Source organism: Oryx dammah, unplaced genomic scaffold, assembly GCF_014754425.2.
Source record: "Oryx dammah isolate SB20612 unplaced genomic scaffold, SCBI_Odam_1.1 HiC_scaffold_2, whole genome shotgun sequence".
Classification (NCBI taxonomy): domain Eukaryota; kingdom Metazoa; phylum Chordata; class Mammalia; order Artiodactyla; family Bovidae; genus Oryx; species Oryx dammah.
Genome location: NW_024070186.1, coordinates 88348352 through 88374488, shown reverse-complemented (window position 1 = coordinate 88374488; position 26137 = coordinate 88348352). Strand labels below are relative to the sequence as shown.

Sequence of the window (26137 nt, the reverse complement as noted above, 5' to 3'; positions counted from 1 at the left end):
AATATGATTTTTTTTGGCCTATCAAGCTAACATAGGGAAATAAGAATATCCATTGTTAAAAAGGCTTGGAGAGGCAAAGTGGGAGTGTACACTCTCCTAGCAAAATAGCATTATATCAGAAATCTTAAAAGACTTTTATATCCCACACCTTTAGACCCACCAAGTTGCACTTCTAGGAATTTAACCTACTGATATTCCAATAGGCTGCACCCAAAGATATATTTACAAAGATATGATTTATAACAGAAAATTGATGAACTTAATATCTTTATCTTCAAATACTGTGGACTGATTCAGGTATATTACAGTCTTACTACATCATAGCCATTTTTTATAGTAATTTGTAAAGAATATTTATTGATAGGAAAATGTTCATTATACAAGGTTAAATTAAAAGAGTAGGCCATAAGCAACACAGTAACAATACTATTTTTGTAAAAACAGTTATACACGTCCAAATAAAATACTAAAAGGAAATCTCTGTATGAACCAGTTAGCAGTGATTATATTAATATCTTTGGATATAGAATAAGTGATTCTTTTCCTACAAAAGGAAAAAAAGTTCTTTCCCAACCTGGCATACACTGTCATCTTAAATATGCTATGTCTTGAGTTCTGATTGCCCTTCAAATGGCAATGGCTCCAGCCGCTTTTTTTCATACCTCTTTCAAGAAGCTAACAAGCTACTATTAAAAGATAAAAAGTATGCCATAGAAACCATCTTTAAAGAAGTGCTGTAATGAGCAATGACCACTAGTTAATTCAACCAGACAGCATACTGACATTTTTATTTTCATTTATTTTTAGAAAAGAAATCCTTATGTTGAAGTTCCTTTTCAGACTTAAATAAAAATATTATCTTTGCTCTGTACAAAATTCACAATACAAAAAGGGACATGTAATAAGAATTTAATCTCTGGAAATTAAACGCAATCATTAAGTTTCTCATGTGTAAACAAATGTGACTTATAACTGTCTTTGAAATTAAAAGAAAAATCTCTGTAAATAAAGAGATAAAACTATGCCAAAATTTTAAAGGAAGCAATACAAGCACCTAAATAGCTACAAAGTAGATATATCTGTGTTTCTATTACATGAGACTCAGCTAAACACAATGGTTTTTAATGCTTGGAAAACTGGTGCATTTTCATAATAAAAATGTAAAGTCCTTTCTTGGCTATTTATAAAACTATACTAATTTAAATAAATATCAGCACTTGTATGAGTGCTCTTAGAAACTATCAGAAGAATATTTACTACTTTTTTACTGAAAAATATATTAATTTTCCTCACATTTTAATGGTACTATAACATGCATTCTAGTAAAATCTAAAAAACATAATAAAGATGTATTTCAAAACTATTGAAAGTTGGAGAAGAAATGGTTTAGGAAATTTGTTTAGCACTTATATGTGAAACTTCTAGCTCCATTATCCCTCCCCAGTAGTCTGAGAAAGGCATTTAAAATTTTTGTCAAATCTCTGAGACTATTTAACACATGCAAAAAAAAAAAATGCACACACACACACACAGAGACACATACATATCTGACTGAGGTTACATGGCTATAGGAAAAAGAGATGGGGTAGGCGAACATGAAGATTTATCTGTATTGTCAAGTGTTACTGACTTATGCTCTAATGTCAGAAGTAAAATGTATATTGTCACAGTAGCCCAGCTATAGTACTGGGAATATTCCTAATTAACTGAATTGCCCAAGTCACCAATGTAGGTGAATTTTGACAACCAAGCTCAAAGAGTATTTTTTGTCTGTTTTGCTCTTAAATTTAAAGGGCAACCTGATCTGAGTAAATCCTAGCATTTTTCTGGACATTTCTTAGAAATAAAATCATAAAACATGTGGTTTTTTGTGATTAACTTCTTTTACCATAAATACTTAAAGATAACAAAGTTTTTACCCTAAATTACTCCTCAGAAAAGAGAAGATGCTTTTCTTTAGAGACCTTATAAAGATTTTCATAAGAAGGGGCATCCTCATAATTAACTTGGAAAAAGAGTGGTATAACCCAATATTCCAGAAACTCTGACTAGAGCCTAATTAACACTACATGGATACAAGAAGTACATTTTGTTTTTCTCACTGTTCAATAAAAGTTTGAATGAAATTATTCTGTGAAAGATGAATGTGGGGGGAAGCACTATTTCTATATTAACATAGCTTATATAAAGTCATTTCAAATGTGTTTACAAAACTAAAAATATTTTATATATATATATGTATAGGCTTCCCTGGTAGCTCAGCAGTAAAAGAATCCATCTGTAATGCAGGAGATGTAGGTTTGATCTCTGGGTCAGGTAGATTCCCTGGAAAAGGAAATAGCTATCGATTCCAGTATTCTTGCCTGGGAAATCCCAAGGATAGAAGAGCCTGGCAGGCTACAGTCCTGCCAAGACTGCAAGAGTCAGATACAACTTAGTGACTAAACCACCACCATATATCTATATATCATTTATTCTCTAAAAGTTTATAACTCAAAGTGGGGAAAAAAGTGTATAATTCAAAATGGATCTTTTCATTTGAAATACAAAGAAGACTGTTTTATATTCAGGATTGCTTTATATTTAGAACTATGACTTTCCAGGATCAGTCAAAAGCATGATCAGATCTGATGATACATAATTTAGGCCTAAAATAACTGACGTCTCTAGGATTTAAAAAATCAGTTGAAAATCCAATTTTTGTCAGCCACCTCAAGAGAAAACTGAACTTTATAAAAGAATATCATAAAAATTGAGTGAGGTGGTTTTTTTATTTAACACATGTTAAGGAACAAAGGAATCTTAGAAATTATTGTCAAATCCTTCATTTTACTAATGCAGTGAATAAGGTTCAAAGAAGTTAAATAACTTACCCAAGATCTGATGAATGAGGGCTTACTGTGCTAAATGCTTTTCATGAATGATTTCTTAGCCCTCTTATCAACCCTAATCATGCCCCCACTTTACAACTAAGGTTTAGAAAGGTTAACTATCTTGCTCAAAGTCATACAGCTAATAAACGATAGAGCTGGAATTCCACTCAGGTGTCTCTGGCTTCAGAGAGTTCTTAACCATTTGCTAAACAAGTCTTCACAGCTCCTCATCAGAGTCCTTTGCCTGGAATCACATGCTTTAAAAAGGAATTTAGCCACATTTAAAATTTAACTGGAACAAAAGAAAAATATCCTTAGAAATTAGCAAAAACACTGAGAAAAGGATAAGGTTAAGAAGGCAGGTCTGAAATTATTTTGAAGTTTATAAATACATCTAACAAAAGGCATAAGTTATTCAAATAATGTCAACATCACCTGGTTAATTCTCTCAGTCGAGTCACCTCGGCATCACGCTGGCGTAATGTTATTCCCAATATCTGATTTTCCTTTTCAGCAGCTTCTAACTTAAACTGGGAGCTTTTCAAATTGATTAAGGCTTCCTCCAATTCTAAAACAACAGAAAGTTTCAGTTTCAGTATTACTTTTTAAAAAGTGACTGTGACTACAGTTCAAACACATACCAATTTTCATTCTTGTTGTCTCAATGTCAAATTGCTGTTTATTTTCAAGTAAAGTTTGATCTTTCTCTTTAAATATACCAGCAAATTTTTTGTTTTCATTTTTCTGATTTTCTATCACTTTTAAGAGCTCTTCATTTTTACTCTGCAATAATTCCTGGCTCTTTAATGACTCCTGTAATTGATTTTGCAGAGACTTGTTCAATGATTGAAGAGAAAACACTGTAAGACAAAATAGATCACATAATTATTACCTCAATTAAAAAGTACAAACCTGGGGGCAAGGTGTCCTGTCGGGTGAGGAAGCTTCTGCTGGAAGATGCAACTCAAAATTTAAACTGAACTACTGAGTGCAGCTCTACTTTGTCACCCAGGAGCAGTTCTTTGCCACGGGGCCGCTCTCGCTCCCCAGTCCAAAGTTTCTGTGGCTGGAGGTGCATCCCGTGGGGGAGGAGGCAGATGTGACGGTGACCAACAAGATCAAGCCCTGAGCCTTTGGAGTGGGAGCACTAATTCCAAGACCGTAGACTACCAGAAAACTAACCCTAAGGGGTATCAAATAGTGAGAACTCACACAAAGGAAACCACTTGAATACAAGACCCGGCATCACCCAACCACCAGTAGCACCCTGTGCAGGACATCTCTAAACAACAAACAAACAAAACAATACAAACCCAATCATCAGCAAACAGGATTACCACCTCACTCATCCTTGCCCATGAGAGGAAAATCAAACAAATAAACAAACGAACAAAAACTCAGCATAAATCTCACCCTATTTGAAGCTTACACAAACCACTGGACCAACTTTAGGAGGGCAGAAACCAAAAGGAAGAAAGAATTCAACCTTAAAGCCTGAGAAAAGGAGACCTCAAACACAGTAAGTTAAAAAAAAAAAGAAAAGGCAGAGAAATACTACATAAACGAGGGAACAAACTAGAAACACAGAAGTCTAAATAAATGAAGAGGAAATAGGCAAACTACCTGAAAAAGAATTCAGAATAATGATAGTAAAGATGATAAAAAAAAAAACCTTGAAAACAAAATGGAGAAAATGCAAGAATCAATTAACAAAGACCTAGAAGAACTAAAGAATAAACATACAGAAACAAGACAATTACTGAAATTAAAATACTCTAGAAGGAATCAATAGCAGAATATCTGAAGCAGAAGAATGAATCAATGAGCTGGAAGATAAAATGCTGGAAATAACTTCTGAAGAGCAGAATAAAGCAAAAAGAATGAAAAGAACTGAGGACAGTCTCAGAGACCTCTGGGACAATATCAAACACACCAACATTCAAATTATAGGGGTCCCAGAAGAGAAAAAGAAAGTGTATGAGAAAATTTTTGAAGAGATTATAATTGAAAATTTCCCCAACATGGTAAAGGAAATAGTCAATTAAGTCCAAGAGGCACAAAGGGTCCCGTACAAGATAAACCCAAGGAGAAACACATCAAGACACATACTAATCAAACTAACAAAGACTAAACACAAAGAAAGAATATTAAAAGCAGCAAGGGAGAAGCAACAAGTAACATACAAAGGAAACCCCATATGTGTAACAGCTGATCTTTCAACAGAAACTCTGCAGGTCAGAAGGGAATGGCAGGATATAGTTAAAGTACTGAAAGGGGAAAAATCTACAACCAATTTACTGTCCCCAGCAAGGATCTCATTCAAAATTGATGGAGAAATAAAAAAGCTTTTCAGACATGCAAAAGTAAGAATTTAGTACCATCAAACCAGCTTTACAACAAATGTTAAACTGACTTATATAGTCAAGAAATACAAGAGAAGAAAAAGATCTACAAAATCAACCCCAAATAATTAAGAAAATGGCAATAGGAATATATATATCAATAACTACTTTAAATGTAAATGGATTAAATGCTCCAACCAAAAGACACAAACTGGCTGAATGGATACAAAAACAAGACCCATATATATGCTGTCTTCAAGAAACCCACTTCAGACCTAAAGACACATATAGACTGAAAGTAAGAGGAGGGAAAAATATATTCCATCCAAACGGGAAGCAAAAGAAAGCTGGAGTAGCAATCCTCATATCAGACAAAATAGACCTTAAAATAAAGAAGATTACAAGAGATAATGATTACATGATACAAGATTACGTAATGATCAAGGGATCAATCCAAGAGGAAGACATAACAATTATAAATAACTATGCACCCAACAAAGGAGCAACTCAATACATAAGACAAACACTAACAGACATAAAAGGAGAAATTGACAGTAACACAATAACAGTAGGAGACTTTAACACCCCACTCACACCAATGGACAGATCACCAAAACAGAAAATTAATAAGGAAACACAAGTCTAAAATGATACATTAGATGAGATGGATCTCATTGCTATCTTCAGGACATTCCATCCAAGTGCAGAAGAATATACCTTCTTCTCAAGTGCACATGGAACATTCTCCAGGGTAGACCACATCTTGGGTCACAAATCAAACCTCAGTAAGTTTAAGAAAATTGAAATTGTATCAGGCATCTTCTCTGACCACAATGCTATGAGAGTAGATATCAATTACAAGAAAAAAAAAACTGTAAGAAACACAAACACATGGTAATTAAAAACATGTTTCTAAACAATCAACAGGTTACTGAAGAAAGCAAAAGGGAAATCAAAAAATTTCTAGAAACAAATGACAGTGAAAACATGACAACTCAAAACCTAAGGGATGCAGCAAAAGCAGTCCTAAGAGGGAAGATTACAGCAATGCAGTCCTACCTCAAGAAGCAAGAAAAACATCACACAGACAACCTAACTGTACACCTACAACTGGGAAAGAAGAATAAGGAAACCCCAAAATTAGTAGAAGGAAAGACATCGTAAAGATCCGAGCAGAAATAAATGAAAAAGAAATGAAAGAGACAATAGTAAAGATTAATAAAACTAAAAGCTGGTTCTTTGAGAAGATAAACAAAATCGACAAATCTTTAGCCAGACTCATCAAGAAAAAAAGAGAGAAGAATCAAATCAACAAAATTAGAAATGAAAAAGGAGAGATTACATCAGACAATGCAGAAATACAAAGGATTATAAGAGACGATTATGAACAACTATACAGCAGTAAAATGGGTAACCTGGAAGAAATGGACAGATTCTTAGAAAAGTTCAATCTTCTAAGACTGAACCAGGAAGACATAGAAATTATGAACAACCCAAATACAAGCAGTGAAATTGAAACTGTGATAAAAAATCTCCCTCAAAACAAAAGCCCAGGACCAGATGGCTTCACAGGAGAATTCCATCAAACATTCAGAGAAGAGCTAATGCCCATCCTTCTAAAACTCTTTTAAAAAATTGCAGAGGAAGGAACACTTTCAAATTTATTTGCTGAGGCCACCTTCACCCTGATACTAAAACCAGACAAAGACAACACAAAAAAAGAAAACTACAGGCCAATATCACTGATGAACATAGATGCAAAAATCCTCAACAAAATCTTAGCAAACAAAATTCAGCAACACATCAAGAAGCTCATACACCATCATCAAGTTGGGTTTATTCCAGGAATGCAAGGATTCTTCAATATATGCAAATCAATTAATGTGATACACCATACTAACAAACTGAAAGATAAAAACCGTATGATAATCTCAATAGATACAGAAAAAGCATCTATTTTTGCTTTTGACAAATTTGACAAAATTCAGCACCCATTTACAATTAAAACTCTTCAAAGAATAGGCATAGAAGGAACCTACCTCAACATAGGAAAGGCCATATATAATAAGCCTACAGCAAACATTATTCTCAATGGTGAAAAACTGAAAGCATTCCCCCTAAGATCAGGAACAAGACAAGGGTGTCCACTTTCACCACTATTATTCAACATAGTTCTGGAAGTCCTAGCTACAGCAATCAGAGAAGAAAAAGAAATTAAAGGAATCCAGATCGGAAAAGAAGAAGTAAAGCTCTCACTGTTTACAGATGACATGATACTGTACATAGAAAACCCCAAAGACAGTATCAGAAAATTACTTTGCTAAATTGGTGAATTTAGCAAAGTTGCAGGATACAAAATCAATACACAGAAATCACTTGCATTTCCATATACTAACAATGAAAGTTCAGCAATAGAAATTAAGAAATCAATCTCATTCACCACTGCAACAGAATTAAATATCTAGGAATAAACTTACCTAAGGAGACAAAAGAACTGTACACAGAAAATTTTAAGACTGATGAAATAAATCAAAGATGGTATAAACAGATGGATATGTTACCCATGTTCCTAGGTAGAAAGAATCTATATTATGAAAATGACTATACTACCAAATGCAATCTACAGATTCAACGTGATCCCTAACAAATTACCCGGAGAAGGCAATGGCAACCCATTCCAGTACTCTTGCCTGAAAAATTCCAGGGACTGGGGAGCCTGATGGGCTGCAGTCTATGGGGTCGCACATAGTCGGACACGACTGAAGCAACTTAGCAGCAGCAGCAACAAATTACCAATGGCATTTTTCATGAAACTAGAACACAAAATTTCACAGTTCATATGGAAACACAAGAGACCTCGAATGGCCAAAGCAGTGTTGAAAAAGAAGAGTGGAGCTGGAGGAATCAACCTTCCTGACTTAAAAATTAAACTACAAAGCTACAGTCATCAAGACAGTATGGTACTGGCACAAAAACAGACATATAGACAAATGGAACAAGATAGAAAGCCCAGAAATAAACCCATGCACCTATGGGTACCTTATTTTTGACAAAGGAGGCAAGAATATACAATGGGGCAAAGACGGCCTCTTCAATAAATGGTGCTGGGAAAACTGGACAGCTACTTGTAAAAGAATGAAATTAGAACACTTCCTAACACTATACACAAAGACAAAGACAAACTCAAAATGGATTAAAGACCTAAATTAAGACCAGAGACTATAAAATTCTTAGAGGAAAACACAAGCAGAACATATGATGACATAAATCAAAGCAAGATCCTCTATGACCCACTTCCTAGAGTAATGGAAATAAAAACAAAAGTAAACAAGTGTGACCTGATTAAACTTAAAAGCTTTTGTACAGCAAAGGAAACTATAAGCAAGGGGAAAAGACAATCCTCAGAATGGGAGAAAATAATAGCAAATGAAATAACTGACAAAGGATTAATTTCCAAAATATACAAGCAGCTCATACAACTGAGTAGCAGAAAAACAAACCCAATCAAAAAGTGGAAAAGGACCCAAACAGACATTCCTCCAAAGAAGACTTACAGATGGCTAACAAACACATGAAAAGATGCTCAATATCATTCATTATTAGAGAAATGCAAATCAAAACTACAATGAGATATCACCTCACACCAGTCAGAATGGCCATCATCAAAAAATCTACAAACAATAAATACTGGAGAGGGTGTGGAGAAAAGGGAACACTCTTGCACTGTTGGTGGAAATGTAAAATTGATACAGCCACTATGGAAGACAGTATGGAGATTCCTTAAAAAACTAGGAATAAAACTACATGACCCAGCAATTCCACTCTTAGGCATATACCCTGAGGAAACCAAAATTGAAAAAGACACATGCACCTAATGTTCACTGCAGCACTATTTACAATAGCTAGAACATGGAAACAACCTAGATATCCATCGAAAGATGAATGGATAAAGAAGTTGTGGTGCATATACACAATGGAATTTACTCAAGGAACACATTTGAGTCAGTTCTGATGAGGTGGATGAACCTAGAACCTGTTATATGAGTGAAGTGAGTCACAAAGAGAAAGATAAATATAGTATTCTAACACATATATACAGAATCTAGAAGAATGGTACTGAAGGACTTATACAGGGCAGCAATGGAAAAACAGAGAATAGACTTATGGATATGGTAAGAGGGGAGGAGAGGATGAGATGTACAGAAAGAGTAACATGGAAACTTATATTACCATATATAAAATAAACAGCCAACAGAAATCTGCTGTATGGCTCAGGAAACTCAAACAGGGGCTCTGTATCAACCAAGCGGGGTGGGTTGGGAGGGGAGATGGAAGGGAGGTTCAGGAGGGAGCAGATATATGTGTACCTATGGCTGATTCATGTTGAGGTTTGACAGAAAACAACAAAACTCTGTAAAGCAATTATCCTTCAATAAAAAAATAAATTGAAAAAAGTACAAACCTGGAAAAGGTCTGTTTTTAAAAGAAAGGCTTGGACTTTATTGATTTTGCTTAACAATTATATGCTTGATTAGTTCTATGTGAATACTAAATGTACTTTTTAGAAACTGATCAGCAGAAGTCGTATCTTTCTTCTCCAATTGATATTTCAGGCTTTAAAATTTTTTTAACCTTTTTTAACTAAAGAAAACAAAAGACTAATACATGTACAAAGTAAAAAAAATTCAACCACAAAATACCAATGACACCAAAAGATACTCAATGAAAAGTCTCCCTTTGTACCCATCTCCACTTTCCCATCAGAAGCAAGCACTATTCACTCTGATATTTTTCTGGAAAATACTTTTGCATACCATATATATTTAAACATAAATGAATCATACTATGCCCACAGTTTCTGACCTTGCCTCCCCCCCCCATAAAACTGTTATGTATCAGCACACACATCTATCATATTCCTTTTAATGGCTATAAAAGTATATGGTACCAGTCACTTAATAACTGCAGCCTCGAGTGAAGCAGAATCTCAGCATACAGCGATGAACAACAGAGAAATGGTTTCTGCTCTCATGGAGCTGATAGTAAATAAGTAATTATGAATAGTAAATACATGCTCTCAAGGCAACAAGAAGGGAAATGGTAGAGAGTAAAAAGAGAAGCTACTTAAAATAGCAACCACTAGTCTCCTCTCTCCCACCCATCCCCACCTTTTATTCACAATGGAACCAGAGTGATCTTTTCCAAAATTACTCTGGTGAAGTTGAACGTGTTTGTGAAGCATATGTTCTGTTGAATGTTTGTATTTTTCTATCCCTTTGTAAGAGATATTTCTGTATATTAGGAACATCAAGTCTTTATCATATCATGTCTTACAAAAATTTCCCCATTTTATTGATTTTTAAAAAATGTATTAAAAAATAATAATAATAATAATAAACTGTATTTATGATTCTGCTGTGCATGAAATGAAAAAGATTTCTGGGACATGCTTTATCAATCTTTCCTTTGTAGCATGTGAGTTTTTGTTGGGCTTAGGAAAAGTTTCCAAGAATACAAAAAGAAATTTCTATCTTTTCCTCTAGTTACTATTTTTTTTTTCTTTTTTATTACTTTAAGCTCTGTGATCCATAAGGACAATCTAGCAACATCAGTTAAAACTGAAAACAGTAATACTCTGACTCAGCAATTCTATGGCTATAATCTACAAAAACAGTCACACATGGGCACAAAGACATGTACAGGGATTTTCGTTGCAGGATTATTTGTACTAGGAAAACAGGGCAAGTGTCTAGATATCTATCAGCAGAGGACTTTAAATACATTACAACAGAACTACATAAACAGAATAATACTTAGTTTTAATAAGAAAAAATAATATTTATGTATTTTGATAGAGAAAAATATCCACTATATAATAAGTGAATAAATGCAAGCTGCAGGAGTATATACTGTGTAATCTCATTTTTACAAAAGAAAAATACATATATAGTTCTACTAGGATTCATCTGTTAATAGTAGATACTTAGTAAGTATTTATAAAATAAATCAATTATAAATGAACAGGAGATATGTGAAAGGAAATACAGACTTTAAAAAAAAAATAGGATTGAATTATCGGGAAGTAATAGCACAAATCTTTTATTTTTGTGTTTCTACACTATTTTAAACTTTAATGAGTATTATTCCTACTTTTTTAACAAAAAGTCCACTTAAGACAAAATAATTGAGAAAGTTCAATTCTTTATCAACATTTCCAGAGCCATAAAGAATTCACGGTCAGTTCTTATAGTTCTTTTTTTCTTTTTTAAATATTTATTTATTTTTTATTTTACTTTAAAATTCTGTATTGGTTTTGCCATACATTGACATGAATCCACCACGGGTGTACATGCATTCCCAAACATGAACCCCCCTCCCATCCCCCTCCCCACAACATCTCTCTGGGTCATCCCCATGTACCAGCCCCAAGCATGCTGTATCCTGCATCGGACATAGACTGGCGATTCGATTCTTACATGATATTATACATGTTTCAATGCCATTCTCCCAAATCATCTCACCCTCTTATAGTTCTTTTACCTACATTCAAGGTTGCATTCCAGAGAACCAGATGCCTTTTGGGTTTTTTCTCGTTCTCTAAGTTGCTGGTTCAAAATTCTCAATTGCCTAAATGAAATAATGAAGAAACATGAATGCAAGAATCCAGGCTCATTTTAGACTGTACATTTGAAAGCCTATTAAAATAGAGAACATAAACAGTGGCACCTTCTAGGAGAGCAGAAGTTCATCTTGTCCCCAAACGTAAGACAAAAACCAAATAAACAAAACCACACTGCTGCTAAGACCTGAGATAATTTTTAAAAGATTGTCCAGGATGGCATAAAACCACCCTTCAATAGAAAAAGGTTAACTTATTTTTCCTCTTCCCTTTTTTGTTCTCTTATCTCTTCAGTGATTTCCTTGTTTCTCTATTTCTTTCATTTCTATCTCCTCTTGCTATTTTCTTCTGTCTTCCTTCTCAGGAAGTATTTTCATTACTGAGTAATTATCTACTTTTAAAAGATCTGTCGTAATTATGAACCAGAATTCCTACAAGGACCAGCTGCTATCAGACAACTATCTGCTTGGTTTGTCGTGCAGTGTGAAAACTGGGAAACATAAACTTACGCTGCTACTAATTTATTAGATCTAAAGGTTAATGGCTTTATTTAAGTAAAGAGAATGCCAGTAAGCACCAACTCTACCTGACAAGGAACTTCATAATATATAGCTGTTTCACAAATAGGAAGACAAAAAAGGAACTGCAAGTGTTTACTTCTAAGAAGTTAACACTTAAAAAAAAACCTCTAATATCTTTTGAGAATTATTATCTGGAAGTATGCAGCACTAAAGTATCACTGTTATGAAATCTAAAACGATAGCTCCTACCTCACATCATTTGTATATATTCATTCAGGTTGGATTAAAGAGCTAAACATAAAATATAACAACAAACAAACAAAACTTAACTATACAAGTTTTAGGTGGCAATCTACATAATCTTAAGTGGGAAAGGCATTCTTAAGCAATACTCAAAATCCAGCAATCATCAAGGAAAAAAGTAAAGGATTTAACTACATCAAAACTGAAACTTGTTCTAGAATTAGCAGTCTGGAAGAAAATATCTGCTACACATATAACAGACAAAGGGGCTGTAACATTGAAGAGCTCCTACAAATCAGTAAGTAGGGAAAGAAAACATGACCAACAGTAAGAATGGGCAATTCACAAAAGAAACAGAAGAGGCCGGTAAGCATATGAAAAATTCTCAGCCACACTAGTATGAAGAAGTACAGATTTAAAACAGGAAGTATTTTATGGCCACAGGATTCACAAAAATAAAAGGAAATAACACTTTAAAAAAAAAATATATATATATATATATATATATATATATTTGGCTGCACCGGGTCTTAGTTGCAGGATCTTTAGTTATGTGTGTGTGTGTGTGTCTCTGACTCTTTTGTGACCCCACGGACAGTAGCCTGCCAAGCTTCTTGTCTATGGCATTTCCCAGGCAAGAATACTGAGGTAGGTTGCTATTTCATTCTCAAAGGAAATAACACTTTTTGTTGGTAACAGGATAAGGAAATGAAATATCTCATTTGGTAGGAGTCCCTACTTGCTCTGTCTCAGGTTTCTTTCACAGGCTTCTCCTTCTGTGTTCTCTGCTTAAGAGGCTGTTATTCCCCAGCAATGCACTCTTGGTTATGTTCACACTCTATACCTTCTTAGTGAATTCAACACTTACACGCTGGTAACAAACCGCTTGCTTTTAATCATTACTGTCTCCAGTACCTACACAGGGCCAGGTCTGTAGTAAACACTCAATAAAAATGTGGTCAGTGAATAACTCCCAAGTTTATGTTTCTATCCTGAATCTTGTTTGTGGGTTCCACTCATACCATACATGTCTCCAGATGGTCTAAATCTTAACTCACTGGTTCTCCCACTACATTTTATAACTAAAAACTAAAATGAAATAACAAATAAACAATCTATTCTTCTAGTAACTTCCATCTGGAAGAATTATGTTATCATGTCAAATTATCAGGCCAAAGACTGAACGCCACACCCCAGTTCCTGCCTTTCAGTTCCAGTTCATTTCTTTGTTCTTCGTGGGTACATAATGGTCTTGTATTTGAGTCTTAACTCAGGAACTGGTTATGAGTTCTAACTTGCCCTTTAAATATTAAGGCACTCACTAGTTTAACTGGAATCCCCACAACCTTCATCCAGGAAATTTTGGAATGGGCCACAAGGTCACAATGAATGGGTCACTACAGATATTTTACGGGTAGGGACCAAGAACAGTACTAACAGTTGAGTACTGTTTCAGGAGTCTCACATAAAAACTGCCCAGATCCAAATGCCAAACAAACAATGAAGCTAGCTATTTTTTTTAATGCCACAAGATGGCAATAAACACCAAGAAAGTCCTGAAAGATCAGTTTTTTTGGCTAAAAAGGAAGAGGAAGTTTCAAAATGTCCAAACAAGAAAAAAAAAACAAAACCTGTTTTTGATTGAAAATGCTGAAAAACACTTTTGAATGAGCCTATGCATTCCAACTCTCATTTATAACAGATTATGGATGATTCCTTCCAAATAAAGATTAACGAAGAGACACAAAAATTCCTACTTCTGCTGGAAATCTCATTCTGCTAAAAAAAAAAAAAGCATATCTGACAAATTCTTCATTTTCAATAATTTCATTTTTGGAAGGTCAGGTAAAAGGTGGCAGTAGCATGATATACAATCTTTGTCCTCTAAGGACACAGCCAAGAAACGCTGGTGCCAAGTCTGAAGAATTAGGTTAGACATCAAACTGATACCTTTTTAAAAAATTAAAAACAAGCAGTGACCAATAAAGTAAGTTTTATTTTCTAAAGTGGCTTATACCACAGTCACTAAGACAGTATGGTACTGGCACAAAGACAGAAATATAGATCAATGGAACAAAATAGAAAGCCCAGAGATAAACCCACGCACCTATGGACACCTTATCTTTGACAAAGGAGGCAAGAATATACAATGGATTAAAGACAACCTCTTTAACAAGTGGTGCTGGGAAAACTGGTCAACCACTTGTAAAAGAATGAAACTAGATCACTTTCTAACACCATACACACTCAAAATGGATTAAAGATCTAAACGTAAGACCAGAAACTATAAAATTCCTAGAGGAGAACATAGGCAAAACACTCTCCGACATACATCACAGCAGGATCCTCTATGATCCACCTCCCAGAATACTGGAAATAAAAGCAAAAATAAACAAATGGGATCTAATTAAAATTAAAAGCTTCTGCACAACAAAGGAAACTATAAGCAAGGTGAAAAGACAGCCTTCGGAATGGGAGAAAATAATAGTAAATGAAGCAACTGACAAACAACTAATCTCAAAAATATACAAGCAACTCCTGCAGCTCAATTCCAGAAAAATAAACTCACAATCGAAAAATAGGCCAAAGAACTAAATAGACATTTCTCCAAAGAAGACATACAGATGGCTAACAAACACATGAAAAGATGCTCAACATCACTCATTATCAGAGAAATGCAAATCAAAACCACAATGAGGTACCATTTCACACCAGTCAGAATGGCTGCGATCCAAAAGTCTACAAGCAATAAATGCTGGAGAGGGTGTGGAGAAAAGGGAACCCTCTTACACTGTTGGTGGGAATGCAAACTAGTACAGCCACTATGGAGAACAGCGTGGAGATTCCTTAAAAAACTGGAAATAGAACTGCCTTATGATCCAGCAATCCCACTGCTGGGCATACACATCGAGGAAACCAGAAATGAAAGAGACTCGTGTACCCCAATGTACATTGCAGCCCTGTTTATAATAGCCAGGACATGGAAGCAACCTAGATGTCCATCAGCAGATGAATGGATAAGAAAGCTGTGGTACATATACACAATGGAGTATTACTTAGCCATTAAAAAGAATACATTTGAATCAGTTCTAATGAGGTGGATGAAACTGGAGCCTATTATATGGAGTGAAGTAAGCCAGAAAGAAAAACACCAATACAGTAATGCCAAAGAATGCTCAAACTACCACACAATCGCACTCATCTCACACGCTAGCAAAGTAATGCTCAAAATTCTCCAAGCCAGACTTCAGCAATACGTGAACCATGAACTCCCTGACGTTCAAGCTGGTTTTAGAAAAGGCAGAGGAACCAGAGATCAAACTGCCAACATTCGCTGGATCATCAAAAAAGCAAGAGAGTTCCAGAAACACATCTATTTCTGCTTTATTGACTATGCCAAAGCCTTCGACTGTGTGGATCACAATAAACTGTGGAAAATTCTGAGAGAGATGGGAATACCAGACAACCTGACCTACCTCTTGAGAAATCTGTATGCAGGTCAGGAAGCAACAGTTAGAACTGGACATGGAACAACAGACTGGTTCCAAATAGGAAAAGGAGTCCCTCAAGGCTGTATATTGTCACCCTGCTTATTTAACTTCTATGCAGAGTACATCATGAGAAACACTGGGCTGGAAGAAACACAAGCTGGAATCAAGATTGCCAGGAGAAATATCAATAACCTCAGACATGCAGATGACACCACCCTTATGGCAGAAAGTGAAGAGGAGTTAAAAAGCCTCTTGATGAAAGTGAAAGAGGAGAGTGAAAAAGTTGGCTTAAAGCTCAACGTTCAGAAAACGAAGATCATGGCATCCGGTCCCATCACCTCATGGCAAATAGATGGGGAAACAGTAGAAATAGTGTCAGACTTTATTTTTGGGGGCTCCAAAATCACTGCAGATGGTGATTGCAGCCATGAAATTAAAAGACGCTTACTCCTTGGAAGAAAAGTTATGACCAACCTAGATAGTATATTCAAAAGCAGAGAAATTACTTTGCCAACTAAGGTCCGTCTAGTCAAGGCTATGGTTTTTCCTGTGGTCATGTATGGATGTGAGAGTTGGACTGTGAAGAAGGCTGAGCACCAAAGAATTGATGCTTTTGAACTGTGGTGTTGGAGAAGACTCTTGAGAGTCCCTTGGACTGCAAGGAGATCCAACCAGTCCATTCTGAAGGAGATCAGCCCTGGGATTTCTTTGGAAGGAATGATGCTAAAGCTGAAGCTCCAGTACTTCGGACACCTCATGTGAAGAGTTGACTCATTGGAAAAGATTCTGATGCGGGAGGGATTGGGGGCAGGAGGAGAAGGGACGACCCAGGATGAGATGGCTGGATGGCATCACGGACTCGATGGACATGAGTCTGAGTGAACTCCAGGTGATGGTGATGGACAGGGAGGCCTGGCGTGCTGCGATTCATGGGGTCACAAAGAGTCGGACACGACTGAGCAACTGAACTGAACTGAACATGGAATTTAGAAAGATGGTAACGATAACCCTGTATGTGAGACAGCAAAAGAGACACAGATGTATAGAACAGTCTTTTGGACTCTGTAGGAGAGGGAAAGGGTGGGATGATTTGGGAGAATGGCATTGAAACATGTATAATACCATATACGAAACGAATCGCCAGTCCAGGTTTGATGCATGATACTGGATGCTTGGGGCTGGTGCACTGGGACGACCAGAGGGATTGTACAGGGAGGGAAGAGGGAGGGGGGTTCAGGATGGAGAACACGTGTATACCTGTGGTGGATTCATGTTGATGTATGGCAAAACCAATACAATACTGTAAAGTAATTAACCTCCAATTAAAAGAAATAAATTTATATTAAAAAAAATAAAGTGGCTTATAAATTAGCTCCTAAAGCAATTTTAAAATGTTCTGCAACTTCCCCAGTGTCACAGTGTATAAGAATTTGCCTGCCAGTGCAGGGTACACAGGTTCAATCCCTGGTTTGGGAAGATTTCACATGCCACTGAGAAACTAAGCCCGTGCACCACAACTGCGGAGCCTGCAGGCCGCAACTACTGAAGCCTGAGGACCTAGAGCCTGTGCTCTGCCCGAAGAGAAGCCACCGCAATGAGAAGTCCACACACCACAACAAAGAGTAGCCCCTGCTTGCTGCAACTAGAGAAAGTCCACACAAAGCAACGAACACCCAGCGCAGCCAAAAAATAAAAATCAATCAATCAATCAAAGAAAAATGTTCTAAGAAATAGAAGTAAATAACAACTATTGATATTTCCTACGGTCACAATAGCAAGATAAATAATACACAGAGACTAAGTTCTGGGCTTCCCAGGTGGCTCAGCAGTAAAGAATTCCCCTGCAATGTAGGAGACCCAGATTTGATCCATGGGGTCAGAAAGATGCCCTGGAGAAGGAAATGGCAACTCACTCCTCCAGTATGCTCGCCTGGGAAATCCCGTGGACAGAGGAGCCTGGCAGGCTACAGTCCATGGGGTTGCAGGGTCGAACATGACTAAAGCAACTGAGCACAAGCACCGCATAGCCTGAAAGTGAAAGTGAAAGTCGCTCAGTCGTGTCCGACTCTTTGCGACCCCATGGATGATACAGTCCATGGACTGCATAGCCTAGACTAGCCTAATAAATACCTCTCTATTTGTTACCAACCAAGTGACAGCAGATGTGAAAACGTTGTGAAAAAATACATACTAGTGGGCAGAAATAATGGAAGAGTTAGAGACTGCTATCAGTATTTAGAGAATAGGGGATTAAGAGTATAAACACAGTAAGACTATGTCTATTTTCCTTACAAAGCCCTAGATATCTCATTAGGCATTTTTGTTCTGGCCATGGGACATCTCTGCATGGAGACAAAAAAATTCAAAGTGCAACTCTTACCTGCGTAAATGAGCATTTTCACTTCTTAGTGGCTGCACGGCCAGTGCTATTTCAACCTGAATATTTGTGTTTGCACTTACGGCTGGAAGCAGAGATATACACATCTCCAGTTCTGTAATCAACCTCTGAATTTCTGAATCTTCTATAAAAAAACAGAAGAAATGAGTAAACACAGTATTATAAATTGCTTTTTTGTTAAGATTATTCATATGTATTACTAAAAAAAGAAAACATTTCACATATATACATATGTACTATAAACAAACTCAACTCAGTTATTTATGAATTTATTATACAAATCCTATTCTCCTTTTTCCTGTAGTCTGCATTTCCTCATTGAGAAGAATTCTAAAGGCATTAAGTTCAGTAAACTAAAGATTTATGTTAAGTCACAGAATTATGATATCAGTGATTTTTTTCAGTTAAAGTGTCTAGTAGGAAGATGGTTTATATATATCTCCTAGTCCACATGTTCCTATAATTACTAAAGGGTTTCTTATAATTGATTTTAGTATTAACAACACAACCTTTGATCCTGGCATTAAGCGAATAATTCACTTCTGGTGATTCAATTTGGAAATATATTGAGGGAGGGTCTACTAAGATAAGGTTTTATTATTTAACTTTATAAAGTAAATTTAACACAAGCAGCTACACTTCATTTGATGCAGCATCAGAAGCAGTATCATTTTTGTCATTAACTGTGGAGAGCGGATGATTTGGGAGGTGGCAAAAAGATACAGGTAGAAGGTAGATTTTAGATCTCTTGTCCTTTTATTTTTGTTCATTTTTATTCAGATTTTCTGTGAACTGCTAGAAAAATGGTACAGATGAATTTATTTGCAAAGCAGAAACAGAGTCACAAATGTAGCAAAAAAGCTTATGGCCAGCAAGGAGGGAGAAAGTGGGATGAATTGGGAGTTGAGGGTTGATATACGTACAGTACTATGTAAAAAACAGATCACTAATGAGAACCTATGGTACAGCACAGGGAATCCTACTTGATCTATGGTGATCTAAACAGGAAGAAAATTCAAAAAAGAGTGGATACATGTATACATACAACTGATGCACTTTGCTGTACAGGAGAAACTCATTCAACACTGTAAAGCAACTATACTTCAATTAAACAAAAATTTCTGTGAAATGAAAACATTTAATAAATATAATATTAACTGTCTGATATCTGAAAGAGATAAAGTATTCAGCTACAAAAAGTTAATCAATTCCACAAGTATTTTAACACCTTAATGGAAAGTTTACATGCATACAGTAAACAACTGTGCCCAATTACAGAGCAGAATGCTCTGTAGAGGGGTTTCGTGTGAAGCACTAGGGGCAGAGACCTGGGCTCCACCATTTTCCTGCAATGTACCTTAGTCAAATTACTTAATTCTTGAAGCCTAGGTTTCTTCATGGTTAAATGGATAACAACAGTACCTCATGGGGTTGCTGAGAGGATTAAATGAAATACTGTTCTCCAAGCCTCAGTTTCCTCATTTGTAAAATGGGGACAATAATAGTACCTCATAGGGTTGCTGTGAGGATTAAATGAGATAATGCATATAAAACACTTAGCACAGTGCTGGGCACATGCTAAGTACTCGATAAGTGATAGCTAATATTACTACTATTATAATTGTTACCAACGATTTAGTACTCAGTTAAGAGAATACTAATGAAATAACAGTCTGAACATACAGGAGATTTTAATATACTGAACCACGGGATTAACAGTGCTACAATCCTAATAATACAGATAAATTTTAAGATTTGGTAATTTTTTTGTCAGACTGCAAATATTAGGTACTCAGTTAGAACTTCCATAATCAATTACTGTGTTTTCTAGATGACAAATGTGTAACTAACTCCAAGTGAAAGTCATTATTCAGAATATACATACATAATGAAAATGAATACAACCTGGCTCAAATATATCATGACTGCACCTAAGATATTTTTCTTGATTAATTAGAATATCTTAAGAGTGAATTGAAAAGGGCATCAGAAGATTTAGGTTCCTTCTCAAAGTGAGATTTGTTAAACATTGTAACAGTTATTAAATAAATGATGAGAGGAAAACTTCTACATCTTTTAAAGTAGGAAAAATTATCACTCTGTTCTAGGGAGTTAACCATGTCCTTCAACCCTTAAAATTTCTCTCTATAAATTTTCTTTGGTTGAATATTTTCAAGGTCAATTTGAATCAAGTAGAATGAACATACACTTACAAGTGAAAGAATAATATTCCCTAGCATATTTCAAATCCACAGGAAACAACAGGGAGCAAAAACCCACAAAATAAGAATAAAACAGACAAAACTCATTTCCTCATTAGCATAAGACATACTTCTATGGAAAATATCACAAACTTCATGTTGATTATTCTGAATTTAAATGATGACATGCCACAGAAAATTATAAAGAAAGTACTTATCTACCTTGTTCTGCTACCAGGGCCTTGAGCTCTCCCAACAAATACTTGATAGTTCTAACTTTTTCAGCACTCTGGTTCACGTTTTTTGCCTTCTGCACATCCTTTATTCTTGAATCTCGCAGAGGTATGTTTAAATCCTTTCCTTCACTTCTGACCTCACCAGTGTGTTCATTAGTACATTTTTCTTCATTAGTAGCCAAGAAAGCTGGCTGTAATAGGGTGGGGCTGCAGCCAGTGGGACTGTCAGGATGAGAACGCAACAGTTTCATGTATGTCTGGAAACACTTCAGTAAGTCTGGTTCCTCAGAAAGTCTTTTCAGCAGAACCCCATTAGCAAGACCCAGTTGCTGAAATGTCGGAGTAGCTGGTTTGCCAGTTTGGGGCAGGTTACATGAAACTCCAAGACAGGTATTGAAGGAATTCCTTACAACATCATCAGTACAGTTCACAGAAATTGTTCTTCCTTGTGATGCAAACTGACTGTCACCATCAGTCTGAACTTCCTAAAGAAAGAAAAAAACAAGCTAAGACTTCAAAAATAATGAGCACTGACTTGTGGGCATTAACTACAATAAACTCAAACGAAAAATGTTAGAAGATGACATTTGCAGGATGGAGTTACAGATTACCACTGAATAAGTCAATTTCCCCTTAGCTCACTATTCTGCATTTTTAAAGCTTAATTAGTTCACTCAGTAATATGGGAACATTATAAAGCTATGACCAAAATAGACTGTTTGCAAATATCATAAGTGGTTTAAAGGCATCAAAAATTAGTCTACTTTGGGACTAAAATAAACTTCCACTTTGGGAAATCACAGTGTAGAAAATAAGCTGAAAAGGCTTCTGCATAAACATATTTAGAGAAATGTTACAGTAGTAAAAATTTATTTAAATGTATAACCATAGGTGAGGAGTTACACAGACCATGGTATATCCACTAAATAGAGTAGTAAGAACTTAGTAAAAATTTACAAAAGGTAAATCACAATTAAATGTTAAGTGAAAAAAAAAGCAGCATGTAAAACTATATAAAATTATGATATTTTTAAAAGAAAGTTTACTTAACAAATTAAAATCAGAAAACGAAACCTACACAAAGAATTAAACGACTGGAACCTGCTCTATCAATGTGTTAACAGCAATTGTGCTTGGGTGGTAGGTATGGGTGATTTTTTTTTTTTCTAGTAATCTTTTTCCTTCCCCCTGCCCACCACTGTCCTTAATTAATAGGCAAACTTTTCTAATAAAAAATAACAAAAAATAATTGGTCTTTACATCCTAGGGCATTAAGATACAATCAGCAAATTAAATTTTCTCTCAAGATGACAATTTCTAAAAGCAAATTATTACTTATATAGTATATAAACTGCACTCACAGAATGAACCATTGGAGGGCAGCGTGGCTGCTGAGGTAACTGGACTGGGATAGAGGTGCGTAAACCATAACTAGAAGGTGAAGACGTCTGAGATTCTAAAATGTTAAAGGGAGAAAAAGTCATTCACATCTCAGACTGCTTATACAATTACCAGGCAACTTAATTAGAGCTTATATTCATGCTTTTTAAAACATCATTCATACTAACCAGAACCAGACACAGTATGGCAAGATGCAGTAGGAATTCCATTAGGGTTGTTCTTTGAAGCCAAGTTATTCATCAGTGACATTTGAGTCTGCACATGTTCGCAAAGAGCTTGGTATATTAAGGGTGAATACATTCCACAGTGGTCTTGTAGTGACCAATTTTGCAGTATATCTGATGAGTCTCTTTCACTTCCAACAGAAGCATCATTAGGTATCTGCTTCTTATTATCTGAAGATACTAATATGGAAAAGGGGGAAAACAATTTTTGAAATATGGTTCTTTTCAAAAACCTTTACCAAAACTATTAGAGGAAAAAAGGGCTCTCAGAAGTAACTCGATTCATCACATACTTTACAGAGTGTGATCGCCCCTAAAGAAAATCACCTCACATTCTTTTTTTAAAAGGAGGTAATGAATCAGGTTCTCTTCAAAATTAACTTATACTATGTCTTTAAAATCTCTATTAAATGCTACTCATAATGCACTTGAGTGGGAAAGGAGTCACTGGAAGGACTGATGCTGAAGCTGAAACTCCAATACTTTGGCCACCTGATAAGAACTGACTCACTGGAAGAACCAACTCATTGGAAAAGTCAGTTTTTGATACTGGGAAAGTTGAAGGCAGGAGGAGAAGGGGACGACAGAGGATGAGATGGTTGGGTGGCATCACTGACTTGATGCACATGAGTTTGAGGAAAGCTCTGGGAGTTGGCGATAGACAGGGAAGCCTGGCGTGCTACAGTCCATGGGTTCGCAAAGAGTCAGACACGACTGAGTGGCTGAACTAAATGGAATGCTCCTGAGAGGGAGAATGGAACAGATAGAATACCTTGTACAAGTATGATGCTTTGATGATAATGATGCTAATAACAGCAAAAATAAATAAATCAGAGCTTTTAGAGAAAGTGAATTTAATCTACACATTGAGCTCTCAAATAAGACCTTAACCTGACATTTAAAGTCTCAAAAGCCTAACCACAACATAATTTTCCAACCATCTTTCCATCACCCTCAACTAAGAAATCTTTCAATCCAGTCAGACCAATTCAGACACCTACAAGCTTTTCTCACTTGCCTATATTACTCATGATGAACCATACCTTTCAATTCAATTCTACCTAACTCAGCAAAGCTCATCTGAAGCCTTCTCCAGTCATTTCAGTCTAGTGATTGCTCTTCACCATGCCACAGTACATACTGTCTATACTAATCATGTATCACTTGGATACTGTACTATATTGCTTATCTTTCACTCTCTTGTCTGACTAAACGATAAGCTTCTTTAGGCAGGGCTATGTCTCAAACCTCATTATTTTCTCCTAGAGTTTTGTATTAATCTAGGTACACAGTAATTAACACAAGAAAAATAACAGTTTTCTACCTAGGACCACTCCATAGATCACTATCAAAATCTATTTCTTTGTCTAATAAGATTCCCTTCCCAAACTTTTTTAAAGACTATTAACAGAAATGAGGGTGTTCTTGTTAGATCATAGATTATCAGAGTACAAAACAAACTTAGAAAAACATATACTTTTTGGCAAAAGCTTCAGTTCAGTTCAGTTCAGTTCAGTCGCTCAGTGGTGTCCGACTCTTTGCGACCCCATGAATCGCAACACACCAGGCCTCCCTGTCCATCACCAACTCCCAGAGTTCACTCAGACTCACGTTCATTGAGTCCGTGATGCCATCCAGCCATCTCATCCTCGGTCGTCTCCTTCTCCTCCTGCCCCCAATCCCTGCCAGCATCAGAGTCTTTTCCAATGAGTCAACTCTTCTCATGAGGTGGCCAAAGTACTGGAGTTTCAGCTTTAGCATCATTCCTTCCAAAGGAATCCCAGGGTTGATCTCCTTCAGAATGGACTGGTTGGATCTCTTTGCAGTCCAAGGGACTCTCAAGAGTCTTCTCCAACACCACAGTTCTTCGGTGCTCAGCCTTCTTCACAATCCAACTCTCACATCCATACATGACCACTGGAAAAACCATAGCCTTGACTAGACAGACCTTAGTCGGCAAAGTAATGTCTCTGCTTTTGAATATGCTATCTAGGTTGGTCATAACTTTTCTTCCAAGGAGTAAGTGTCTTTTAATTTCATGGCTGCAATCACCATCTGCAGTGATTCTGGAGCCCAAAAAAATAAAGTCTGACACTGTTTCCACTGTTTCCCCATCTATTTGCCATGAAGTGATGGGACCGGATACCATGATCTTCGTTTTCTGAATGTTGAGCTTTAAGCTAACTTTTTCACTCTCCTCTTTCACTTTCATCAAGAGGCTTTTTAGCTCCTCTTCACTTTCTGCCATAAGGGGGGTGTCATCTGCATATCTGAGGTGACTGATATTTCTCCCAGCAATCTTGATTCCAGCTTGTGCCTCTTCCAGCCCAGCGTTTCTCATGATGTACTCTGCATAGAAGTTAAATAAGCAGGGTGACAATATACAGCCTTGAGGGACTCCTTTTCCTATTTGGAACCAGTCTGTTGTTCCATGTCCAGTTCTAACTGTTGCTTCCTGACCTGCATACAGATTTCTCAAAAGGTAGGTCAGGTGGTCTGGTATTCCCATCTCTTTCAGAATTTCCCACAGTTTATTGTGATCCACACAGTCAAAGGCTTTGGCATAGTCAATAAAGCAGAAATAGATGTTTTTCTGGAACTCTCTTGCTTTCTCCATGATCCAGCAGATGTTGGCAATTTGATCTCTGATTCCTCTGCCTTTTCTAAAACCAGCTTGAACATCAGGGAGTTCACAATTCACGTATTGCTGAAGCCTGGCTTGGAGAATTTTGAGCATTACTTTACTAGCATGTGAGATGAGTGCAACTGTGCGGTAGTTTGAACATTCTTTGGCATTGCCTTTCTTTGGAATTGGAATGAAAACTGACCTTTTCCAGTCCTGTGGCCACTGCTGAGTTACCAAAGCTAAACATATATTTTATGATATAGCTGTTATATTTTGGGGAATATACCTGACAGAAATGAGTATTATGTCTACTAAAAAATGTGTACAAGAATGTTCACAACAGCTTTATTAGCAGTAGCCCCAAACTGAAAACCCAAACAGTCCTGAATAGTAGAAATGGATGAATTGTGGTGTAGCCATATGATGGAATACTACATAGCAATGGAAAAGAACAAAGTACTGATACACTCTGACTGCCTATATGAAGTTAACAGATATGCTGTGTGAGAGTCAGACATAAGACACTGTAAGGCTGCATTTTCACAGTGTACATGAAGTTCAAAGATAGTAAAACTATCCAATCGAGAAAGAAGTCAGAAAAGTGTTTATTCAAGGATGAGAAGACAGGTAATAATGAGAATACTGATGGATAGGAGCCTGGTAGGGTACTGAAATCGTTATTTTCAACTGGGTGGTCAACTACATGGATGTACACATATGCAAATATTTATTGAGATTTATACACTTGCTTTTTTAAAGTTAATCCTTACCTAAAAAGTGAAAAGTTAAAAAAATTTAAATGGTATGGAATTCCCTAAATACATACACAATTTATTGAAAATAAAAACACTGCTAAAAGCATAAAACCTACAAGTAAAAGCAAAAAAACCTACAAGTAAAAGCAAAACGTTAAAGGCAAATGAAATATTATAACCAATAAACACAGAAAACTACTACTAAAT

The 26137-nt window shown here is 36.1% G+C and overlaps 1 protein-coding gene across 2 annotated transcripts in view; it reads right to left on the bottom strand.

Moving 5' to 3' along the window:
* CCDC14 (coiled-coil domain containing 14) overlaps nucleotides 1–26137 on the bottom strand; it is a 46663-nt gene that overhangs the window by 2617 nt on the left and 17909 nt on the right. Inside the window, exons 6-12 of one of the 2 annotated variants that reach the window (XM_040250381.1) lie at nucleotides 22493–22729; nucleotides 22286–22380; nucleotides 20911–21409; nucleotides 18470–18611; nucleotides 11760–11842; nucleotides 3515–3733; nucleotides 3309–3441 (exon numbers count right to left, since the gene is read on the bottom strand). In XM_040250381.1, the coding sequence (XP_040106315.1) occupies nucleotides 3309–3441; nucleotides 3515–3733; nucleotides 11760–11842; nucleotides 18470–18611; nucleotides 20911–21409; nucleotides 22286–22380; nucleotides 22493–22729 (1408 nt within the window). The remainder of the gene's footprint in view (nucleotides 1–3308; nucleotides 3442–3514; nucleotides 3734–11759; nucleotides 11843–18469; nucleotides 18612–20910; nucleotides 21410–22285; nucleotides 22381–22492; nucleotides 22730–26137) is intronic. The other variant, XR_005722822.1, reaches the window with a different exon arrangement.